The sequence below is a fragment of the Miscanthus floridulus genome, chromosome 5, assembly GCF_019320115.1.
Source record: "Miscanthus floridulus cultivar M001 chromosome 5, ASM1932011v1, whole genome shotgun sequence".
Taxonomy (NCBI): Eukaryota; Viridiplantae; Streptophyta; class Magnoliopsida; order Poales; family Poaceae; genus Miscanthus; species Miscanthus floridulus.
This window is the reverse complement of record NC_089584.1, coordinates 91716848-91742292: the sequence shown is the minus strand read 5'-3', so window position 1 is coordinate 91742292 and position 25445 is coordinate 91716848. Positions and strand designations below refer to the sequence as shown.

The window sequence follows — 25445 nt, the reverse complement described above, 5'->3', positions numbered from 1 at the left end:
CCGCATGCCGGGCACGAGAAACAAGGCGCAGCCGCATGCATGCGACTCTCCATCTTCCCAGATAGGACCTGGAAGGTCCCAATGATGGAGCCTCCATCAAGGGGAGACCAATGTGCCTCCTAAGTTGATCGGATAGCCCAGGCAAATGCCGAGCGACGGACGGCCACCGATAGATAAGCACCCTTATTTACTTACTTTACGTATCAATTTCACTATCGAGCCTCCGACCCCAGCAATGGCAGGGGCGCAGACATCGCTCGAGGGCTGCTGAGAGTGTCTACTCGTTTAGACATTCTCTTCAACCGACCCCTCCTTACGTTTAAAAATGGGAGGCACGGTGTGCGGGTATAAACTTTGAGTAAAACTGGTCGAACCGCTAGACGCTACTCCGCAGCGGCTACGACATTTTTGTTCACTAGCATGATCGAATTCTTTGTCCCCGTACCCCAAGCTTTAGCATCTGCTTTCTCAAGAAGGGTCTGAAGGGGTCTACCTACGGAATCTCCTTCAAGGAGAAGCTGTGAGGTCGCCCAAGTTGATCGAACGGCTCGGATCACTGTCGAGAGAGAGAAATGAAAAATTGTCGTGCTCATGCAGGTTACGCCGGCCCCATCGCAAACGTCGGACCCAAACCCCGCACGGACCTATCCGGTAAGAGCTCCCTATCAGTCATGACACCAAGGTTACATCACTGACCCCTGCTTTCATTTCCATTATATCATACATTCATCCCATATATCTAAGCGTTGCATATGCAATTGCTGCATCTCAACGCTTCGTGTCACATCACAAAGCGGTAGTCGCCTCATTCGATATGAGCGGCAATTGATTGAGGTTCGAAGGCTAGCCCATGAAGGGCTTGTGGCCACCTCGCATCAAATAGAGCCAGGGGAGAAAAACTGAGATGAGCCCTAGCGGCCTTTCTCGACCCCACTTAGAAGCGGACAACGACATCTCAACCTTTCTCGTTCACTTCTAACCTCAAGACAAACCCATAGAATCTCCATTGAGGAGAGGCCAATAGGTCACTCGAGCCTATCGAATGGCTCGGGCATCTACTGGGAGGTGGGTAAAGAAGTAGTGGAATACCATATGAGGGCTCTGTTGACCCCGTCAGCGGTGACGGACCCAGATTCCACTCGAATGTGCCCGTTAGCGAGATCATTGAGCGCAACACTCAAGCCATCGAGGCAAGTGTCATTAGCTCAGCCCCTCTATTTATAGAAACCAAGGACGAGGTGACACGCAAAACACGGCTGACCCCTATCAGACCCCAAGGGGCTCGGGGGCTTGAGCCGCCCGATCCTAGATCAAGAGACCAAGGTTCAAAGGCTGGCCCCCGAAGGACCCGAGGTCACCTCATGTCGAACAAGAGCCAGGGGAGAAAATGCAGATGAGCCTCAACAGCCTTCTCCCAACCCGCATAGAGGTGGAGAGGGTCATCTCAACCTTCCCGTTCGATCCAGCCTCTAGCTGAGACCATAGAATCCCCATTGAGGGGGAATCTGTTAGAAGGCGGGTTAAGGAGCAACAAAATACCACCTGAGGGCTTTGTCGACCCTGTCATGAGTGACAGGACTGGATTCTGTTCGAACATCCCCATTAGCGAGGTCATCAAGCACGTCACTCGAGCCATCGAGGCAAGTGATGTCGCCTCAACCCCTCCGGTTGTGAAAACTATGGACAGGGCAACAGTCACAAAAACAAGCCAACCCTTGACCGAATCCCCACCACTCGCAGGGGCTCAAGGAAAGTTGGACTTACAAAGAGACCAAGCGCATGGTCGTAGAACGATTGCTAAAATCCTAAGGAAGGGGTACGTGCGAGTACGAAAGTAGTTTCACTATCCCCTCTTCGGTCTTCAGTAACATTCGACCCCAGCAGCCGTAAGGGGTCGGATCTCACTCTAGGGCTGATAAAGGTATAAATACCTCCTTTTTTTAAAAATAGTCGCTACATCGAACCCATTTCTCATGTTAAAGTTAGTGGCAAGGTTTGTGGGAACAAATAACCAAGCATGCCTGGTCAGACTGCAAAAAACCCATGCCCGGACGGCTACGGTAACTTTGCTCACCAGCGTAATCGAAGTTTCCCTCTTATCCACCTCAGGCCCTACAGTCTTAATGAATGGAAGGGTCGGATTGCATGAGCACCTTTTTTCAAAAACAAAAAAGGGAAGAAAACAAGTTCAATCAAACTATGAATTTGTTTAACGAAACAAAATTACGAATCTATTCTTGAGATACAAAAGTGCCGACACTTGTCCATAGATTAAAAATAGTGTCCATTAGACCTATTTGACTAACTACCCCCTCTGGGGGAGAACCATGTCTTCAACTTTCCTCACTAGGGTTGCCGCAAGAGGAGTCACCGCTGCTTCTATCTCATCCAGCTCAGAGGCTTCGTAGCTAGGCATGAAACTGAGGCTCATCGCCTCTAAGTCAATGCTTTCATCATAATGAAAGCGGGCGATGGCAAAGGCTTGGGTGATCCCTGTACAAAGTGCTTCCTTCTCTAGCTGATGCACCCATGCCATAATATCTACGACATGGGCGGCAAGCGAGCAGGTCCCCTCCGCCTGCACCACCTGCAGGTCATCGCAGATTACGCCAAGGGCAACCTTCAAGACATCGAGCTTGTTGCTCTCCACCTAAAGAATACTCCTCGCCTTAGTGAGATCCGTGGCCAGTTCGGTAGTGACGCCCTCAGCCTCTAGCTTCTGGGCTTTCATGGTTCCAAGCTCAGCCTAGAGGGAGCTGATCCTCTGTTGCGCCTCGTTGCACTCTCAGATGGCCTGGTCGCGCTCCCCATGGGCTACGCCATGCTCCGAGTGAAGCCTCTCTATAGTATGGCATAACTCATCTCTCTCCTGGTGTAGCTAGGTGACCACCTTGGCATCTAGCTTTGCCCTCTTCTCTAGGGCCATGGACCTCTCCTCAGCTCCCAGCCTAAGATCTTGCTCCTTCTCGGCCTTGGCTAGGAGGTCGATGATCCACTAGCAGGTCTTGGCATCTCACTATAGTAGCTCATCCCGCTCCTTCCACACTCTAGCGGCCTCCTCCTCATCCTGTCGTGCCCTCGCCAAGAGCTCCTTGAATGCTTTCTCGGTTTCCTCCTTCTGCTGATGGGCCTCGGCCTCCCACAACTAGAGACTGGCTGCCTCCTTGACCAAGGGAGTCAGCTTGGCCACTCTCCGTCGGAGCTAGGTGGTCACGTCTCTATGCAGCCATGCCTCATCAACAAGGTAGTCCTAGTCCTCCTTACATTTGCGAAGGAACCAGGATTTCTCCTGGCCGCGAGCAATAAGAGACTAAAAAGAGACGGTGGTCAGAACACAAAAATAGAGGAAGAAAGAGGAGGGCGAGAGTCAAGACTAAGTAAATACCTAGCTGGTGGGAATGACGACATCTTGTAGGGCGCCCCTAGCTTGTTTTAGAGCGTCCGGCCCAGCTGTGATCCCCTCATTGAGCCTCTCCCGCTCCATGCCCTCAGTGGAATCATTGAGGGTGAAGAGTTCTGACGACGGGTCCCACGGACTCGTCCACCAGAGCAGGGGCTCATCCTGCATGGGTGGGTGGTGGCCCTCCGATGTTAGGACTAGGGACAACTCCCTGCCGGTCTCCTCGGCAACCGCCGCGGTGTCTAGGGGTCCCTCGGCCATGACCCCCTTCGTCCTACCCACAATGGGCATCGTCTCTAGGGCCGCCGGTAGCACGGGACACGTTGCTGCCTCGGGCACTACCATAGCAGCTTTTGGCTATGACCCATCCATCATAGCCACCGCAACCTCCACCTCCATCGGAGGGACCTCGTCCGGCTGTGCCACGCCCGTCGTGGTCAACACAACGAGTGTGCCCGATAGCTCCGACCGCTCCAACATCGGCAATGAAATCGCTTCCATTGCCAATTGCTCGGCAACCTCCGAGGGCAGTCCCTCTGCCTCACCGACCGCTTGACCCACCGAGGGCACAGGCACTGCCATGGATGGCGCCTAACCGGCCGATGAGGCTACGACACCGGTTCCACTCTTGCCCGAAATGAGAGCGACGTCAGGCGACGACCCCCGCCTTGCCTAAATGGCAATGCTCTTCTTGGGCGCCAGCACTAAAGAAGTGCCCCATATGAACCGTCTCCCAATGCTATAGAAGAAACAAAAGGTGTGAGTCATGATGGCAATAGGAAAAACAGAGAAAAATAGAGAAAATAGAGAAGCTAGTGACTTACGCTGGCGCTGTTGGGTAGTGGAGATGTTTGGGGGATGAACCCCTAGGCCTCTGCTCCGCCTCATCATTGTAGGGTCATTTTAAGCCCACCCCTTGCTCCTAGGTAGAGGGACCCACCTCCCTTATGTCTAAGGGCGCGGAAGCAGATCCACCCCCTCCACCGACACCTCGGGCTTGGCGACAGATCCACCCACCCCTGATAGCTCTTGAGGTACACCGGTGGGGCCACCCCCCTACGCCGACACCTCGGGCATGGTGGTAGACCTACCCGCTCCTGCTATCTCCTAGGGTAGGCTGATGGTTCGGCCGTCCCCACTGGCCCCGTAGACGTGCTTTCCCCTACGTGGAATGGGAAAGGCCCCTGCACAGACGAGTGGATACCTATTAGCGTATCCTCACTCACCGGGTCATCCCACTCATTGTCGGTAGCTACCTCATTGTCCTCCTCATTGTCATCATCATCACTATTGGTCTTCTCTCCTCGCTCCTGTGCCAGTAGCTTCTGCTTCTTCTTCTTCCTCTCGACCTCCTTCGTCTTCCTCTGCCACTCGGCCATGGCATGGTTGGCCGCCATCACCAATGGGTCCTTCAGCAATGGAGCCGAGCGATCCATAAAGATGAGTCTCTTTGGCTAGTCTCGCTATCCCAATATCAACATCAAGGGGTCAGGAGTTCAATTAAAAAGGAGGCATGGGGAAAGGAACTTACGAAGTCAATGTACCTCGGTTCCAGCTACATTTGGGGATGCCCCGGCACCGGATACACAAAATCAAGAGCAGCACCGATGTCGTCCCATGAAGGCTCCATCTCCTCCTTGATGCGCTATGCCACTTTGGAGGGGGAGAGCGCCCCCTCGACGAGCGCCATCCCGTCAAGCGCCACCCTAGGCGCAACATAGGGGAAGTGCATGCCTCATCAGTGGTGCCACTCTCCACATGTGGTAGGCGCCGATGATCCCCGACCCCTTCACACCCCTCTCCTTCAGGATGCGGATGGTGGCGAGATGGTTCTAGATTTTCTTCTTGTCTTTATCCAGGACCCCCACTTCCTCCATGATTCTAGGACCTCTTCGATGAGGTGTTCGGTGAACGCTGGCAAGGGGATGGCCGCATCATCCTTGATGTAGAACCAATGCAAATTCCACCCCTTGTTGGAGGTCGACAGACGCATCAGTGGGTATTCATTTACCTGGTTGTTGGAGAGCTGAATATCGGCGCATCCCATCGGCACGCTCAACTCTTGCCTCTTCTCCCACTTCTTTAAGAGGGTGACATCGAAGAAGTGCCACCATAGGTCGAAGTGGGGACTAATCCCTAGGAACCCCTCATGTAGGGCGACAAATGCCACAATGTGTTAGATCCTGTTGGGGGTAAGGTGCTACAGCTCTACATTGTAGTAATGCAGCAACCCCCGAAGGAACTTGTGGGTGGGGGTGGCAAATCTCTGCTCGTGTAGTTGAGCGAAGGACATAATGTAGCCTTTGGGCAGCGACAACACATCCTCATTGCCGGCAGCCGCCACTCCTCGACTGTGGTCCGCGCGCAAAGAAGGCCGTGGCGAATGAGGCCTTCTATGCGCTAGAGGGTGACATTGGATCTACACCATAGCTCCATTGAACGATTGGGGAGGGTGGATGTGAACTTGATGGCGGCTAAGATGCGGATACGGAAGTCTTAGGCGATTGGTGGTGGAGGTTATAGATGGAAAGGCAAGGAAGCAATGTATGAAACCCTGGGGGCGAGCCCTTTGGTTTTATAGCGGCAATGGATGTGAGGAAGGCAACCGTCTACCTAGATCTACGCACCTACCATGGTTCGCCACCACGTCACCATGCGGGATATGCGCCCCCAATCCCTATCCTTTCCCACCAAAGTCACGCTAGACGTTTTGCCTTCCTTGGCAGACCAGGACTCTTTACCAGCAAAAGGACATGAGTCAAAAAAGCATTCTTCCCGCCCGCCTAGGCCTAGGAGTTCATGGGCTGGCCCATCAATGGTTTCGATGACCATCCCAAGGCAGCCTTATGATAAAGGATGGGTCCGCGAGCAGCCAAAACCCAGGCACGCGAGTGCCACAAGTATCTCGACCCACGATTGAGCCTCAACAGGCTGACTCTTATCGGATCCCCATGAATGGAATACCAGGACTCCAATCAAACCATTTAGTGATCAAAACATCAAATCTCACAGCCATACCCACGAAAGGTCCAAATTACCCCCAGGCGATACTATCCGAACCACCCAGGGCTCGAGGGCTACACCTGATGGGTGCGCTCGCGTGCACCCTCTGGCGAACTGAAATATCCCCCAGGCAATTCTATCCAAATCACCCAGGGGCTCAGGGGCTACACCCATCGGGTGCACTCGCGCGCACCCTCTAGCAAGTCAAATCACCCTCGGGTGATTGTATCCGAATCACTCGGGGGCTCGAGGGCTACTATTGGGGACCGAATACTAGGGTACCCAAAGAGAAGGAGCTAATAACCATCAAACGTTGATGCTTTCGAATAGACAAGAACACGATTGCACTTCTTGCCCAAATGACCGAAGGTTGGCTCCGCCTTGCTCGACCTCTAAGGGTTGGCTCCGCATCGCTTGACCCCCGAGGGCTGGCTCCACCTTACCCGACCCTTGAGGGCTGTCTCCACCTCGCGTCGACCCTCAAGGGATGGACTCTGCCTCGCCCGATGACTGAGGGCTAGCTCTGCCTCGCCCAACATTTGGGGGCCAGCTCTGCTTTGCCCGATGTCTGAGGGCGATGTCTGAGGGCAGGCTCCACCTCGCCTGATGTCTATGCACTGCTCCTTCATGACTACATGCGCAGATAAGGCGGGGCACTTAGGTCAATCGCAATACCGAGGACCATACCCTGCACACCTATAGAAAAGTACCATCAGGATATGACCAGACGGGCGCTTTAAGCCCTTCCAGGCATGTCAGAGCCCAAACAGTGTTGTGGGCGCCAACATTTGTCCTACAGTGTTATGGGTGCCGGCATTTGCCCTCGGGCATGAGTCCTGATGGGAACATACGACAACCACTATGGTCCAGGAGGAAACTCATGTCATATATAGTAACGAACATGGGGCCTCTACACCATCTACTCCCTATAGGGTCGTGGCTCGCTACCCTGGTGCGCCACACCATCCGTCGGAGTGGGATGGGACGTGACCACTTACTGACCGAAGCTAGAGCACGGTCGTATCAGGATCAGCAAACGTGCTATCCCTGGCACCATCTGCCATGTCAGGCAGGCAGGCTTAAAGGAAAAAGAAGATCCAGCACCTTCGAAGGACCTTCTCTGCCTCTGGGTTTTCCTCTTTCTCTTATCTATAATCCCTGCTCCCCCTTGATCTATAAAAGGGAGGGCAGGGCACCCCACTAAAGGGATGGATCAATTCTACACACCAAACATCATATAACACATAGCTGAGCAGCAACCAAGCTCTCGGCACCCTTTCAACCTTTCCATCAGAGACTTGGGACATGTCTCTCTCTCGACCGTTTGTACCTCCTACTACGAACCTTTCAGTGCTAATAACATGAGCAGCAGCAAACTGGACGTAGGGACATTCTGCTCGAACCAGTATAAACCTTGTGTCTTTTAGCACACCATCCGGGCCTAACACGCAACAAATACAAATTTACTAGTTGGTGTTTACTCGAAACACCGACAACAGCCATGGCGAGAAAGTGGCGATTGTAACTATAGTATATGTGGCTAGGTCGAGTAATAGGTATCGGGTATCGCTACAAAATCACAACAATTTATGCAAACAAACTGTCTGGTGCCATATAGATTTATTTTGTGAGGGAATAATGTAGATTTTCTGATCTATTACATGGCAAAATTCTAAGTCTAAACTTGGTCCAAGTAATTGGTAAAGACATTTAAGGAGAAGGAAAATAAAAACAACTAGCGGTCACCGGAATTCTTTTGTCCTTACATAGGTAAAATTCAGCTAGATGTTATGTGTTGGTTTTATATAATTTTGAAGGAGATAGGTTGAAGTGAATGTGATGTAGGTTTTATAAATACATGACAAATTGGAGAACATATTATTATAGATTTTTATACGATAAAAATAATGATTAATTTTTTAAAGTTGACTTAGACAAACTATATGCTACCTCCTCTGCTTACTATCTCCATAATATGGAGCCAGAGCTAGCTGAAGCTCCACTAAAAAGGTCCTTATTTTTCTTTATGCTTGACGTAGTCTAAAATTTACAAGCCCAAGAAGCTTGGTTGGCTTCAAGACTAGAGAGAACTTGGGATTTTTGCCAACCTGGCCTAGCCAAGTCTAATGTTCATAATTATTTGGTTTATCGAAAAAGGAAGAAGTCTAGTTTTAACCATCAAACTATCACCAAAGTTTGATTTTGTTCATTAGACTCAAAACTCAGAAATCTTCGACCACCTAATAACTATCAAAACCGTTCACATTTACCATCTAATGGAGTCCAAGGTGGCTTTCGCTAGCATGTGCAATGCATGGCAGTGGTGTTCACCTGTCATCTCTCTTCCTTTACCACTTCATCTATTCTCTTTTTTTCTTTCTTCACTTATCCTCCCTTCTCCTACCACCCATGTGCCACCTCTTCCATAGCTTTGCTTCCCTGCTCGCCAAGCTCATTGTCGTTGTGACACCTAGATCTTCCCAAGCTATAGTGGCTTTGATAGCTAAATAGAGCTCCTCGCAGTTCCTGGATTGAGATCCACTCAAGTTTTGGGTGTTGATCGAGGCATGGTAATGCTTGCCTCTAGGTAGGCAACAACGCCTGGATAGGTAGTGACCGGGAAGGATGGGGAAAGCCGACCTCATGAGATCCATTGACATTGAATGTGGTTAGTGAGTGGTTCTTGCTCTAGTTGCAGCAACAAACATGTGTAGCTATGACCTTCTCTCTCCCCTATGAACTGAGGTGCACAAGCGAGGCTGCAGCCTCCTCCTCCTCTTCTCCCACATTGCCAAGCCCATGGTGATGGCGTTCCATGCCGACGAGTGCAAGGTCTGATGCATGCAAAGCATGGCCTACCACTAGATCCCTTGTGGTTATCATCTATGGGTAGGCCCGATGCAACATGACCCGCCATGGGGTCTATGTGCTCGTTGTCCTCAGGCACGGTCTGCTGAGGCATAGCCCCCCAAATCCATGCACTCGTCTCCTCTCTCTAGCATGTCCTAGCAAAATTCACTAGGAGGAGGTGACAACCCTAGTTTGGTTTTGGATAATTGAAGAAACCTAGTGTACTAACCATTGTCATTAAGTGTTGTATAAGAGATAGGGTGGTACACATCAAGTGGTGGAGCTAGATGATGGTCATGGTGATGGTGGTGGTCAAAAGAGATGATCAAGTGCTCCAACTTGGAAAAGAAGAAAGAGAAAAACAAAATCCAAGTGTTGATCAAGACAAATGTATCAAATAGGTTTTTGTTTTAGCACTCAAGACACCATAGAGGGTGTGAGTGTGTTTAGAATCGATAGCCATACTATTAAGAAGGGAAAATCTTGGATAAGCGGTTATCGAGTGCCACTAGGTGAAATGATTCTTGCATATGCATTAAGACCTAGTGTGTTAACAATTAACCTTTGAAAAATGCTAACACACATACACACGGGTTATACGCTTTGTGGTTAGCAACTTGGAAACAAGTGTGAAGTGGTTGAAGTGTTAGAAAAAGAAAAGGAGGAGAAACCCTAGGACCGAACCCTAGGTGTGCTAGGACCAGACCCTAATAGGGTGAGTCTGGTCTAGACTCTATGCTAAAGCTGAGAGGGCTCTGCTATGAGTGGACTCGGCATGGTGGTGAGTCCGGACCCGACGCTCGGGGTCCGACTGAACTTAGGCGCGGGCATGAGGCGACGTGGCTGTCGAAGAGTGACTGGACCCTGGCCCTGAGTTTGATCATGGGTGACCAGACCCAGTCCGAGGGGTCTGGGAGCTCTCGGTGTAAATTTGGCCATGATCAGACCCTGGTCAACTCGTTAGGACCGGACCCGATGGGGTGCATCCTGTCATCGTGACTTAGCACGTGGGTGTGAACATCTATGAGGACCAGACCCTGCCCTGCATCTGATCATCAGGACCGGGTTGGTTCGGTCATAAAAATGTCCTCTGGTTGCTTATTGGAAGTGACCTGACCCTGAGTGGCGCCGAGTTCGATCGTTGCTCAGGCGAGTCTGGTCACACATTAACTTTGCGCATGAATGTTAAGTGACCATTGGAATCCGATGGATGGGATTTGGACCAAGGACATGTGGCAGTCATCGGAGGACTAGACCCTAAGGACCAGACCTTGCTCAGAGTCTAGTCAGCTCTGCACAGCCCAACGGCTCTTTGAACCAAGGGGGCTCTATAAATAGAAGGGGCGACTCTAGCTCACTCTCTTGTATATTTTCATCGGTGACACATCCTTGTGAGCTAAAGCAAACACCTCCTACTCATCTCCATCATTGATTCATCATCAAAGTGAGATTGGGCATGATTCCTAGTGCATTTGCTTGAGTTATTGCATCTAGTGGCACTTAGAGATCGTTGTGGCTGCAGTTTTCTTGTTACTCTTGGTGGTTGCCGCCAACTAGATGGCTTGGAGCAGCTCTCGGTGATTGGTATGAGTTGGTGATTGTTTGTGGCCATCCCGGTGGTGATTTGTGAGGGGTTCTTAACCTTTCCCCGGTGGAGAGCCAAAAGGTACTCTATTGGATTGCGCGTGTCATTGAATTACCCTCACTTTGGGTAGGTTCTTGCGGCACCCTAGTGTGGTCTTGGTGTGGTGCCAATTAGCTCGTGAACCACCAAGTGTGTGGTCGACACAATAGGGACTAGCGTGCCGGCAAGCATGTGAACCTCGGGAGAAAAATCATGTGTCACTTTTCTCATTGGATATCTCCCGGTGTTTATTTGACATTAATATTGTGATTGATCATCTCTTGCCACATGCAGTATAATCACCCTACTCATCTCCCTTGTACTACATTATTTCATACTTGCTGTAGTTTGAGTAGAGTAACTCTCTTGCTAGTTAGTTGAGTAGCTTTGTTTAGTTTGTTGTTAGTTGTTAGCTAGCTCAACTAGTGTAAGAGTAGTGACATAGCCTTGTGTGTGCCTAGAGATTGTAAAGAATTAGAATTGTGACATAGATGGCTCGTAACCCTTGTAGAGCTAGATCAAAATTACATTTCGCCATTTAGGTTACTAACCAATTGCTCTAGTGAATTTGTAGATAATTTTTATAGGCTATTCACCCTCCTCTAGCCATTTAGGACCTTTCAGGAGGCGGTCATGTGATGTGGATGTGGAAGAGAGAGAAGATGCAAATATGAGAAAGAGGAAGAGAAGAGAGATGACATGTGGTCCCACCGCCACATGTTGGCCTTGCCTGCCAAAATGGTCCAAAACTATTTTCAAATCTACCAAATGGACAAATATGAACTTAGCAAAGATTTTTGGTTTTTGAGTTTGATGGATGAAATCAAACTTTGATGAAAGTTTGATGGTCAAAAATAGACTTCTCTGTGAAATTCTCCAAAATCAAACAAATGGAACAGGTCATCCTACCTGGGAAATATTCCCGTGAGATGCAAGGCGAGCTCATTGTCGCAGAACCGACCAATTTATAAGAGTACAAGTACAATGGCAGCCCGCAAGCGGTCGCACTGTCATACTTGAACCCATATAAACCTGGTAGTCCGTCGAGTACCACGATGGGTCTCGATAAATGATTTACAACAACCAAGATCGTACATGATTCAACATACATGTCACATATTACATAAAGTTCACAGATACATTTCCATCATCAGAGTATGAAACAAAGTTATTACAAACCGAGTTTGATATATAAAAGTGGAAGCAAATTAAGTTTGAAAGTAAAGTTTCCAACATAGTTTAATACAGTGCCAAAATATGATCACAATCCACAAAAGCAAGTAGAGGGATTAATAAAGAAGCCTGCCCAAGGCTTACTCCTCATCCACAGCGGGATAGAAGCAACTCTTGCAATAACCATGATACACAGTGCCATCTGCAACAATGGGAAATAAAACTTTGAGTACCAGAAGGTACTCAGCTAGACTTACCCGTCATAAACCAGAAATAAAATGACTCCAAGGATCATGCAAGGCTATCTAAGTGGAGATAGCTTGACAACATTTTGCAGAAAAGCGATTAACTCAGTTATACAATTATGATTCAGTTATCAAGTTAATTATAACTATCCATCTCTAGATTAGCGACTAACCTGTGCCAAACATGTGGTATATCATTTTAAAAGCATACAATAGTAACCATAGCTGGTATTGTAATTCCATATTCATTCGAACCATCATGTTTCATAACACAGTTACTATGATGTTGGGGCTAGCCAAGTTTCTCACTATCCGGGAGAGACAGCGATTTGAATCAATTTCAACCAGCTGGGAATTTATTCCTAACACAAACCCCGGCAGACCAGATCATTAGTCGCCTTAGGTCACCTTTGGTACAACTCAGGTACACATTTTGCGGGTTCATACCGTGCCGCACAATCGGGGACACCAAATGCCAGGACGTTCAGGACTACCCTACTCTTGGGCTAAGTTTGGCTCCCTACAAGGAGTGCACAACAGAATGGTGCCCGACCTGAGTTGAGCTACTCGGCTTCACGGTCGAAACGAGTTATCTAGCCAGCTAAGTGATAGGCATGCGTTCAATCTTGTCAGAAGTGCCAACAATGGTACGGTCCTTAACTGGCACAGGCGGAATCACATGAGTCAACCTACACATAGACTTCGTCCGGCCTCGATTTACATCACCCCATGGTTCTATTCCACGATAGCAAATATAGCCAACCATGCTCTGATATCCACCTATATCTCGCAGGTGACAGGAAATCACCCGACTTCTACCGGTCTAAGCAAGGCTAAGTATATATTCGATCCTAGACCTACATAGGGTTAACGGTGTATATATCTAGATAAGGAATTTATATGCATCAAGTGGTTCCAATCAACTCTTATAACCTAATGCAGCAATCATAAGAACTTAAGTAATCATTTGTAAAATACTGGGAGACTTAGAATGCTCCAGGGCTTGCCTTTCAAAAAGGACATGGGGTGGTGATCAGGGCACTCTGGAAGCTCTTCTGGGTTCTGCTCCTCACCTTTGGGGGCTACGGCTTAAGGATTCTCCTGCTGGTCCCCTTCCTCTACTTCGTCGAACTCCAGCAACGTTATTGCTTCCTTCGATCCTAGATGCATGAATATGGCATAAGGTATTGCGAATGCGTATATGTTGACAAGTATAGTTGCATGATCAGTGATGAATGCATTCTTGTAAGTATTCTTAACAGCATGTTGTTTAAGGAATAACAAGTGTATCACATTTTACTGAGTATGTGCATATCTCTTCTTGATTATTTAAATTAACTACTTCAACAATGCATCTACTATATCACCAAACAATAGCTACTCAATTTACTTATAACTGAAGTTCTACTTATCCAAATGCGGTGATCTTGGACTTTCTGGAAAGCTTATAAAATTTTCTACAACTCTTATTTAATCACCAAAAGCTAATTCACAATTTATCTTAACCAAAATAGACAAGCAACCCAGTGCTGTCCAGAAATTCCAGAGAGTAAGCAATTCAGAAATACTAACTTTAAACAGCTATAACTCCCAAACCCTTTGGCCTATGGTCCTAAAATTTAAACACAAGATGTATGAAGAAGTTATCTACAACTTTGTTATTAACTATTTTTACAGCATACCTCATTTTCACTATGCATCACACCAAACTACAGAATCTATCCTAAATCCTCCCAACTCGAATTATAAAGCAACAATACTTTTACTTCATGCAAGCATTCAAATTTTTACAACCCAAAGTCTACCAACAGTGCAAGCATACCAAATACACTCAAGAAAACATAATGGTAAGGCCCAAACTATTTATTTAAATGCCTTTATTATTTTATTTAGATACTTAGGTTAAATAATAAACATATACTAAATGTGCATCATAATTTTTCAAAAATTTACATTGCCTTAATAATGCTACCAAATGACTACTGTAAATGTTTCATGTCATTTTACCAAATAGAACATTCTATAAAAAAATGATAAGGTAGAAAGGCTTATAATAGCAAAAATAGAAAACCCTAGTGAAAAGTGTCAAGCAACAGATTTTATATTTTTCCTAACGTCCATATGGTACTAGGATAACCTCCAACAAATCTCATGAATATTGGATTCATAAATAATTTATAAAAATTCATACAAGGATTACCTATTTATAAATGAAAAATTTATAACTACAAATCTATACATGCACTGCTCCTCAAATTTTCACCAGAGCTCATACATGTCAAGAACAGCTTACCACAAAACTTTCATAATTTTTGGAGCACAGGAACTCTAGATATAAAATAAACAAGTTTGCATGCATTCAAAAACACATTTCAAGTTTCAATTTAAATCTTCCAAAAACTTTACTGAAAATGCTAATATCATATTTTTTTCTAAATACTAAACTTCACCAAGATCTTAACAAAATTTGAACTACAAATTTTGGATCTCCCAAACTCCAGATATAAAATTTACAAAACAGCATGAAATCTGGAATTAAATGAGCTATCCTACTCTCTACTGTCGTTGACCGGTGGGACCCGCCTGACAGTGGACCCCACGCGCCAGTGACTCAGAATAGGGCAGCGGCGCTACGCGACATTGCGCGGCCACGGCTCGTCGACGGCGAGCTTCACCGGCGACGGCACCACTACCACTGTGACCCTCGTGACCTAGCGCACCGATTGAGCTACTTGGTTGGGCCTCTCGCCAACACTAACGACAATGGCGGCGGCCATGGCGGACGACTGTGATGGTGCGACAAGGTGGGACGACGGCAATACGCCGGAGCCGGCCGTGAAGGCTCGAAATAGGGTTCGGTCAAGTAAATACAAGCTACATCGAATCTATTTCATCGACTAATGCGGCGAGTGGCGGTCGGAGGTGGTGTGGCCGCGTCGACAGAGCTCGGCGGCGGACACCAGTGAGGACTGCGCGTGGCACGGAAGCTTACCGTGCGCTTTAGGCTAGCAAGGCAGGTGCGGTGGGGCTGTGCGAGCACGACGGGGCGGCTGTGGTGATGGAGGAGCGGCAAGGGTGAGCTGGCGCCGGCAATGGCGACGGCGGTGAGCACTTGGTGTTGTGGCTGCTGCTGCGGCAAAGAAGGTGGCCAAGAAAATGAAAATGGCGAGCGCGGGGCAGTGCGGGCGGGCGCAGGGAGTGTTAAGGCTGGCTCTGGCCTGGCTTGGCCACACGGGGCAGGGCGTCGGCGACGCGCAGCGTGCCTCGGCTCCATGCGGCACACGGTCTCTGAAGCCGGTCGGCCATCGAGAACGGCGATTCAGTTCGTCAGTGAACACTATGCCGAGCCTGACGACGTGTTTTGATAGCGCAATTCCTCACGATACAAAGCAATTCACCGAATGACTCAAACAAAAATTGTAGCCCTAAGTACCATCTCCAATTCTTGTTTAGAACTCAAGCCCTAATTCTCAACCAAACTCGATTTATGTCTTCCCAAAGTCAGGCTTGTCCGACTGACAGTTAACTGACTTGGCAAAAATGTGCTAAGTGTTGAAAACAGTTATTTGATGATTTTTGTGAGCCTAATTCAAGCATGTTAGGAGCTAAACCAGTCAATGACCCAAAAATAAAAGTTGTTCCTCTTGCCAAACACTACAACTTTGCTTTAGTGACCACCTCCATGCAAGGTCTCTAGCACATAGTTCAAACTTGGTCAAACATGTTACATTCAAATGATGGTATACCTTCAAACTAGGGCTTAGTGACCAAATTGCCCTTACCAATGAATACCAAAGTTGTTCATAATGATACTATAAACATGTTTAAGCTAATTGCAAGGTCACACACTCATTTAATGCATTGGTCACACATAGGGCTATCCAGATCAACACATGTAACATTACTTAAGTGCTTGATCATGAAAGGTGACATTCATGAACAATGTTCCATTTGTTAACCTAAGTATTGCTAACATGTTTTTGTAACTCATATCAACCAATTACATGTTTACACTCATGATCATATACATATACACATGGAAACATGAAATAATAAGAAATGTTGCACATGTTTCAATCTCATATTTCAAGTGTAAATGCTTACATATGAATGCTTGATGCTCATGCTCATGCTATGCAAGTCAAGTTATGCAAGGCTAACACCTAGGGTGTTACACTCATCCCCCCAAAAATGAGCGAACTGATCCATCCTACTTCAACGCTATAAAGTATCGTCTTCGTCTTCCATGTTTGAGCCATCTCTATCGATTCCTCTAGCTCCCGATGACATTTTTCTCTCTCCCTGACGCCATTCTTCATTCTCCTTCTTGTGGGCTTCACGAAACCGGTGTGTGGGGGAGGGGGCGGTCAGGTGTGCCAAGCTAAGCACTGGTGGCCAGCGTCAGTAGCGGACCAAGTCATGCAACCAGGTGGCGGTGGTGGTCGTTGCCGTTGCTGGCTGCGACTGATGGAGTTGTGCAGTTGTGCAAAATTGTGGTGAGAGCAAGGAGGGAGGGGAGCATGGGTGGAGGCAAGTGTGGCAGACAAAACTAGCAGAGGTAGGGGTGGGCAGGCTAGGCGAAACTACTAGAAGTTGGGCCTATGGAGCCATGGTTGGCGAGGGCGATTGCGCAATAGGTCGGGGCGAGCACGATGAGTAGGGGGTTGTCACAAGAGAAGGTGGAGGTTAGAGAATAGCTGACATACAAGCCCAAGCTAAGTAGCTAACAACAAACAATTGTAAATAGAAGAAAAATTGTCATCTATATCTCCTCTCTCTCCATCTCTCCTACCAAATACAAAACGGAGATGTGCTCATCCACTCAACTAAAAAAAGGAGACGGGGTCATCCCATCTTAGAAAATTAGAATGGCTTCATCACATCTTCCTTATCCTTAGACCAAATGCAACCCAAGATTAAGAGTGGAGAGAGAAAGAACACCTCTCAAAAGAAGATCCTTAAATCAAAATAATCTAAGATCTCGTTTGGAACGTAGATTTTTTCTCTCCATTTTTTATATTTGTTGTTAAAAGTAATTTATGCGAAATCATTATAGTATAAGAGTGGAAGGAGGAAGAGCACATCACGAAGTACTTGCTCTGAGACCCATAAGGGCACCCAAATATAAAATGGGTCTCCAACAGTACTATATCAGCATCCAACAGAGTACCTATACAGGAGACCTATTTTAGATGCCAAGAGAGACATAATTTAAATCTAAGCATCATTTCTACTGGAGATCCATTTGCAGAAAATGTTCTCTTTTCGTTCTTATGGTTGTAGGAGACAAAAAAATGAGTATTGAACCATTTGCCTATAACGCTAACCAAACTTAGAATGGTTCTTATATTTTGGGTGATGTTGTTGGAGATAGTCTAACAACTCATTCCTATAGTCCCACTGATTTTTTTATTTTTTAGCTTTTTTTTGAAAAATATTCACAAGTAGATTTCTGGTGGTTTGATTTTTGTTTATGGACTCTGACCTCGGCGCTATAGCTTTTGGCGCCGATGAAACACGTCTCGGCGCCATGGCCAATGGTGCCGAGGTCTTGACGAGGTGTCGGACGTAGCAGTGACCTGACGTCGATGTGGACAAGGCCTCGGCGCCATAGATCTTGGCGTCGAGTTGTTACCCTATAGATCTTACGTTTTAAATGAAATAAGTATAATTGTTCCGAGAAATATACAATAACACCATTGTGATTCAGCTAGTTAGAATATGCACGACTTAGCTCAAAGACCTAAGTTCAAACCCAGCGCTGATTTTTTTTCTACATTTTTATAAGCCACGGCAAACACAAAGATCCGATCACCGTACAGGGAGAAGACACAGATCTGACAGGCTGCGCTCGCAGGCCTGGTCTTCTGCTTTCTGCTATGAGGGCGATCGAAGGCCTCGGTCTCCATGTCCAGCAAGGCCTTGTTTAGATGACCCTCAAATTCCAAGTTTTTTCACTATCTCTTCATCATATCAATTTTTAGCTGCTTGCATAGAGTATTAAATGTAGGTAAAAAAAATAACTAATTGCACAGTTTAGTTGAAAATCACGAGATAAATCTTTTGAGCCTAGTTGGTCCACGATTGGACAATATTTGTCAAATTAGTCGAAACAAGACGGCTCAACCTACCGCCAAAAAAGAAAAAGAACAATGTAGCTAAGGGAAAGTTTACAAGGGTAATGTTCGCTTATCTTATAATTTATTTTTTTCAGTTTGTTTTTTTTTTCAGCCGGAACAGTGTTTCTCTCTCACAACAAATTAGTCGAAACAGTGTTCCAGTTTGTTTTTTCAGCGAAACCAACGAAGCCTAGAACTGGTGTTTCCAGTCTAAGTCAGGGTTTGATTTTCGACAGAACCAGCCAGCTTTTCCTCTTTTAAACAGTTTGAGACACCTACAGAGTCCTGCTCAGGGTTTTCAGCCATATCCGTTCGCTAGTCGTTTAATAGAGTTAAACAATAATTCAGTATTCTCCTAGTCTGTTCTAGTTCTTGGTACATGTGTTTTGCCTTGTGCAGTTAGCTTTTCTCCTACAACTCTGAATCGAAGTCGAGTCGCGTCGAATGAAAAAAGTGAACCATTCCTAAACAGCTTAAATCCTCTGTCAGATCTGTGTCTTCTCCCTGTATGGTGATCGGATCTTTCTCTTTGCCGTGGCTTATAAAAATGCTTAGCAAAAAGGATTTAGCGCTCGGTTGGAACATAGGCCTTTGAGCAAGTCGCGTGCGTCGTAACGAGCTGCACCTTAATGGTATTGTTACATGTTTTTTAAAACAATTATACTTATTTCATTTCAAATGTCAAGATCTATAGGTAATAGCTTATCGTCAAGATCTATGGCGTCAAGCTCGATGCCAAGATCTATGACGCTGAGACCTTGTTCACGTCAACGCCAGATTACCATCACATCCGACGTCTCACCAAGACCTCAACGTTATTGGTCATGGTGCCGAGACGTGTCTCTTCGACGCTAAAAGCCATGGCGATCAGGGTCTCTACACGAAAATCAAACACCAAGAGTTTATTTATGATTTTTTTTTAAAAAAGCTGAAAAATAAAAATTTCGAACAGTCCCACTGCTTTTGTCCGCAACCGCAAGCGGAATATCCAGAAGGGCCAAGAAAGCGAGGAAGCCGCACCTTCTTCTACGGCACTGCCACCTTCTCCAGCTAACATAACCAGTTCCCTCAATACCCATCTAGTAGCTACGATGATGGCCGTGGCGCCTCTGCAGGTGCGCCCAATCCCTCGTCTCCTTCCGGCGAGAAATGCCTGCGCCGGCACAAGTCCGCGGATGACCGACTTGAGCTGCAGATACAACCAGGTACTGACTAATTTGGCTGATGTCTGACAATGTCTCTGCTATGGATCTATTCCCACTCTCCAGAATAATCGTATGATGGATTACCACGGGCAGCCAAAAAGAAAGAAAGCACAAAAAACCCCGATACCGAATCCGATTACCACGGGCAGCGAACCAGGGATAGGTTGATAGAATGGGGGATTGAGTTCGTAAATCATTAAGTAGCTAGATCTGCTTTGGATGCCTGCGCAGGCTGCTTCGTATAGTAAGCATCTGCTAAGTTTTGTGGCATGATTGTTCGAGTCACGTTGGTGTTGGTTTGGGTGAGTCGAACTTGCTACAAGGCCATTACAGCAAAGCCTGATGTTTATTTTCAGCATCGATTGATTACTCATTTACTCTGTACTCTGAATGAGGAAACGTGAAATCACTAGGAGTAAATTGGTAAGCTATGAGCGGTGTAGCAGATTCAGGCAAGCAGCAGCTTCCGCTTGCGGATGCGGTTGTGCTGAAATGAAGTCCTTCACGGGAAAAGGAGGGGCTGGTTTAATTGTTTTTATTGTATGCTTCTGTTACTTTGCCCGTCCGGCGTCCACTTGAACAAGCTACTAGTAAATTCACCCCGTGAACTGACACCGACAGATCCAAGCTTGGATGTTAGGTACACTGACCTGTAGATTCAGAGTCTATCCTAGAGTACACAAAACTGAATTGACCAATGTTTTTGAGGCGTCGCCTAATCGTCGCCTAGGCGTCGCCTAGGCGCCAAGGCGTGCTCGAGGGCCTGGGCGTCGTCCTCGCCACGACCTCAGCCTGTATGGCGTCCGCCTCAGCAGATTAGGCGTCGCCTAGGCACGAATGGCGTCGGGCGGACGCCTAGAGCTCTCCAGCGGACGCCATAGTCTAATTCGCAGGGGAGGGCGCGAAATCGGACGCGGCGCGGGGAAGGGCGCGAAAATGACCGCGGCCCGCGGTAAATCGACCGCGCGGGCGCGGGAATTGCGACCTACGCGCGGGAAATCGACCGCCTGAGCCATTACCGCGAGGGGGGGGGGGCGAGGGGAGACCGGGAGAGAAAGAGAAAAGGCGGCGGGCGGACCTCCTGCTCCGCTTCGCTGCTCCTCCGCTCGCCAGCTCGAGTCCACCGGCCGGCCTCCCCTTCCGAGAAGAAACTGCCCAGGGCGAGGGGAGACCGGGAGAGAAAGAGAGAAGGCGGCGGGCGGACCTCCTGCTCCGCTTCGCTGCTCCTCCGCTCGCCAGCTCGAGTCCACCGGCTGGCCTCCCCTTCCGAGAAGAAGCTGCCCAGGGCGAGGGGAGACCGGAAGAGAAAGAGAGAAGGCGGCGGGCGGACCTCCTGCTCCGCTTCGCTGCTCCTCCGCTCGCCAGCTCGAGTCCACCGGCCGGCCTCCACCGAGAAGAAGCTGCCTTCGCTCGCCAGCTCGAGCCCCCTCCAGCATTTGCCTCCGGTCATGCGCTGCCGCCTGTGGTATGCCCCTGCCTACTCTGCTTCTGTGAATATAGTAATGCCTCGTATGCCTGCTGCTCTGCTTTTGATCTGAATATTGTATGCCTCGTTCTCATGCTCTGCTATTGACCTCAATCGGAATATTGTATGCTCATGCTGGATGCCTGTCCCTGCCTCCTCCCTTCTCTAATATTTATTCTGCACTTTGTTGTCTGCTCTGCTTTTGCTGATGCTTGCTTTTTATATTATATGGGTACTCACATATACAAATGCCTGCTTGTGCTTGGGCTGTCACACACCCTGCTACAACACAAAGCACAGATCTTTCTTTGATCCCAAGACTGATCCAACAAGCAACATGGCAAGCACAGTTGAAGTACCTGAGTATGATCCCAAGATTGATCCAGCAAGGAAAGCAAAGTCCAATGATCCAGGCTGGAAATATGGCTACTGGCAGGACCCTGCTAGGAGAGACTGGGTGACATGTATCCTGTGTGGACATGAGGGTTCAGGAGGCATAAAGAGGTTCAAGCAACATTTAGCTGGTGGATATGGAGATATTATCCTTTGTCCAAAAGTTAGCACTGAAATCAGGAAAGAGATGGAAGCTTACTTGCAAAAGAAGAGAAGAAGGCCTTTGTACTTGGATGGTATTGAGGAGGATGGGGAACCAGAAGATGAAATTGTGGAGGGTAGCAGCTGCAGATGTACAAGCAGCAGCAGCAGCAAATGCCACACCAAAAGTGGCTGCAAAAAAACCAAGTTCTGGGACAGCCGCTAAGAAAAGGCATGCTATCTTCCAATTCAAGGCTTCAACAGCTAGCAGTGTCAATTCTACACCAAAGACACCAAAGACCAATGCAACAAAGTCAGTTGTTGGTATGCTTAGAAGAACACCTGAACAGATAGTAGATCAAAGGCGTGCAAAGGACTTTCAGCCCACCATTGAGTCCAGCACAAAGACTAAGGAGGAGAAGCAATATGTGGATATGCAATGGGCACTGTGGTTCATGGAGTGTGGTGTAGCCTTTAATGCAGCAAATTCAAGGCAATTTGAAATTGCTTGTGAGGCAACAGCCCAATATGGTTCAGGGTACAAGCCTCCAACTAACCAGCAGCTTGGTGACCCTTTGCTCCAAGAATGTGTTAAGGTGACAAGTGACATGAGGAAGGACCATGAGCAGGCCTGGAAGCAATATGGTTGTACACTAATGTCAGATGGATGGACTGATATGAGAGGGCGCCACCTGATTAATTTTCTTGTGAATAGCCCTGAGGGAACGTACTTTCTGGAGTCAGTTGATGCATCAAGTGAAGTTCATAGTGCAACAATGCTAGCTGATTTGTTACAGGAGAAGATTGAGGACATTGGAAGGGACAATGTTGTTCAAGTTGTGACCGACAATGGCGCTAACTATAAGGCTGCTGGTAAGATCTTGATGGATAGGATTCCCACACTGTTTTGGAGTCCTTGTGCTGCACATTGCTTGGATCTGATATTGGAAGAAATTGGGAACTTGAAGGCATTCAAGAAACCTATTGCACGTGCTAAGCGTGTCACCAACTTCATTTATAGGCATGGAAGGCTTCTTAGTGCAATGAGGGCTCAAACAGGTGGGACTGATCTTGTTAGGACAACAAAGACTCGATTTGCCACATCATTTCTGACATTGAAGAGTTTGTACAAGAACAAGGATGCCTTGAAGAGCTTGTTTGTTAGTGAAGCATGGACTGGGAACAACTTGTGTACAACTGCAGCAGGTCAACAAGTGCAAGACATTGTGCTATCTACTGAGTTTTGGAACTCAGTAGAAGATTGCCTAAGAGCTTCAGCCCCACTCTTAATTGTTTTGAGGGCTGTTGATGGTGATGAGAAGCCTGCAATGCCAGAGGTATGGGCTCTAATGAATCATGCAAAAGAGAGGATAAAGCAAAGCTTCAATATACCAACCAAGGATGGCCTACTCAAGAAGATCATGGAAATTATTGAGAGGCGTTGGGTGAAACAAATGGACCATCCATTGTATGGGGCTGCACTATATTTGAACCCGGGAAAATTTTTTCCTCTGATAAAAGCTAATGATGATGTCACTGTTGGGCAGCTAAGAGGTTGTTTTATTGAAGTGCTTGGAAGAATGATACCAGATGTGGAAACACAAATGAAGATCAATAGGCAGGCCATTGAGTATGAAGAGCAACGTGGAGAAGCCTTCTTAAACAAAATGGCAAAGGAAAGCTATGACAAAATGAATCCTCGTAAGTGTTGTTTATCTCAGCTTGTAAATTTCAGCAACTTAATTGCATTCCAAACACCTAATATGTGTTGTCCTTTTCATCCAGTTGATTGGTGGCGTTCTTATGGTGGACGAGCCATTGAACTACAAAGACTTGCTAAGCGTATAGTTAGTCTTTGTGCTTCATCCTCAGGATGTGAGAGATGTTGGAGTACCTTCAGTCATGTGAGTATCCTTGTGACTAACAGTTTATATTTAGATGCATACAATCTGATTTTTTTGTTTTGCTTTCTATCTGATTTTTTTGTAGATGCATACAAAGAAAAGGAATAGGCTGCTGCACAAGAGATTGAATGATATTGTCTTTGTTTCATACAATCGGAAGATGAGAACAAGGTTTTAGCTTAGGCGTGAGAAGGCAGGCAAGAAATATGACCCCTTGGTCATTGAGGAGTTCGATTGGGACAATGAATGGGATGATTCATTGCATGTGCCTGTTCCGGGTGCTCGAGGGTCTGACGCTGTTGATGACCTCACATGCAAGCATGTTGATGAAGCCATCAGTGCATCACAAGCGCTGTAGGGTCATAACCTTCCTAGGAGAGCTGCTGCTCCTGTTCAGTATTATAGACGCTCTAGAAATGTTCCTGCTGCTGCTGCTGCTGAAGATGGTGAAGAGGAAGACGAAGTTGAAGACCCACATGATGATGCAGAAGTGAGCGAGTGTGAAGAAGCTGGCAATGTTCCTACTACTGATCAAGACGACGCTGCTGATCTTGATGAGTTTGATGATGGATTTTGAGTGCTGAAACAGAGATTTGCACTCAGCCCTTTTGTGTCCTACACCCTTGTCCTGCACTCATGTTGTATGGCTTTGGTGTAGTTGACTAGTAATTAGAATGCTTTAGAGTCCAGTACTTTAGACTTTCAGTCTCTAAGTTTGTGGACTATTAGAGACAAACTATGATGTCATTTGTCATGCTCATGCATGAACTAATGCACTAAGCCACTAATGCTTGCTAATTTGTTGTATTGCCTCTTGTGTATTGTTTCTTATTTAATTCTCAGCAGCTGGTAACAATGTAACATGTTCATTTACATTTCTTCATGTCATAGATTGCTGAATTTTGGAATTGTCATGTAGTTTGCTTCAAGGGGGATGGATGCTACATGGGAGAAGAGCTTTTGGAAAGGGAAAAAAGGAACCTGGGCTCCAGAATTGGGAACAAACCAAGTATGTATGTGCTGCACTTACTATATAAAACTCTAGCTTACGGCGCCTTACAACGTGTGTATGGCGTCGCCTAGGCGTCCGCCATAAACGCCTAGGCGTTGTGAAGGGGGTCGGGCGCCGCGCCTAGCCGTGGCGCCTCAAAAACATTGGAATTGACATCAGTTGAAACATATTTCAGCATTGTTCTCTGCTCTATCTATGCAGTCCACCAATGCTCAAGGACGAACAAGGCTCAGAAGCCACATAACACGTAGAGATGCCCTGTCATTCATGTCATCCGCCGTGTTGGCCGCATTCATGCTCACGGTGGCCAGTCCAGCAGAAGCTAGAACTTCGAGATTGGAGAACAAAAAGAAAGCCTTAGAGAAGCTCAGGGAGAAGGCGTTAGGCTCAAAGGAGAAGAACGGAGCCACCGGTAAGGAGATGGCGCCTCCGGCGAACATGCTAATCCCTCGTCGGGCCGTCCAGGCTACCTTGTGAAAGGCACTCTGCCGATGCACCCTTTTATGTTGATGGCAATGCTAATCTGAGTTTCTACGTTGTTGGAGCCTTGTATGACTGCCAACTGGAAACTGAGTCTTAAGTCTACTTTTTCTTAAGCATTGTTATACTGTTTGTTCATCTGGTTATATGCTTGACAATCACAAGTGCATTTTACATTATATACGAAAAAAGAAGATCGAATGAGCTACAAATAATCAAAACAGTGACCCTGCTAATGCACCTTTGGAACGTAAGAAATTTTCAGTTTTATGTGTTTTGTCTATGAAAATAAGTCGATTCCTATGAAGATGTTTTGTTGTGAGAGAAAAATACTATAGATTCTAGTTGATAAGCCGGCTGATAAGTTCAAGCGAACGGGGCTAAAAGGCCAGAGGCCAGAGGAAATCTAGTTATTTGCTGTGTTCCAAAGG

The 25445-nt window shown here is 47.1% G+C and overlaps 1 protein-coding gene and 1 long non-coding RNA gene across 2 annotated transcripts; both read left to right on the top strand.

Annotated features, from left to right (window-relative positions):
• The first annotated feature begins 19465 nt into the window (after positions 1-19465).
• Positions 19466-25162, top strand: LOC136452607 (uncharacterized). The gene is made up of 3 exons (XR_010758859.1): positions 19466-19619; positions 24442-24531; positions 24736-25162. It is a non-coding gene; the product is annotated as an uncharacterized lncRNA (long non-coding RNA).
• Positions 21770-24099, top strand: LOC136451190 (uncharacterized). Its single transcript, XM_066451936.1, has 3 exons — positions 21770-23522; positions 23608-23693; positions 23898-24099. Exons 1-3 carry the CDS (start codon positions 21945-21947, stop codon positions 24097-24099), a joined length of 1866 nt encoding a protein of 621 aa, XP_066308033.1. The 5' UTR covers positions 21770-21944.
• Positions 25163-25445: the final 283 nt, after the last annotated feature.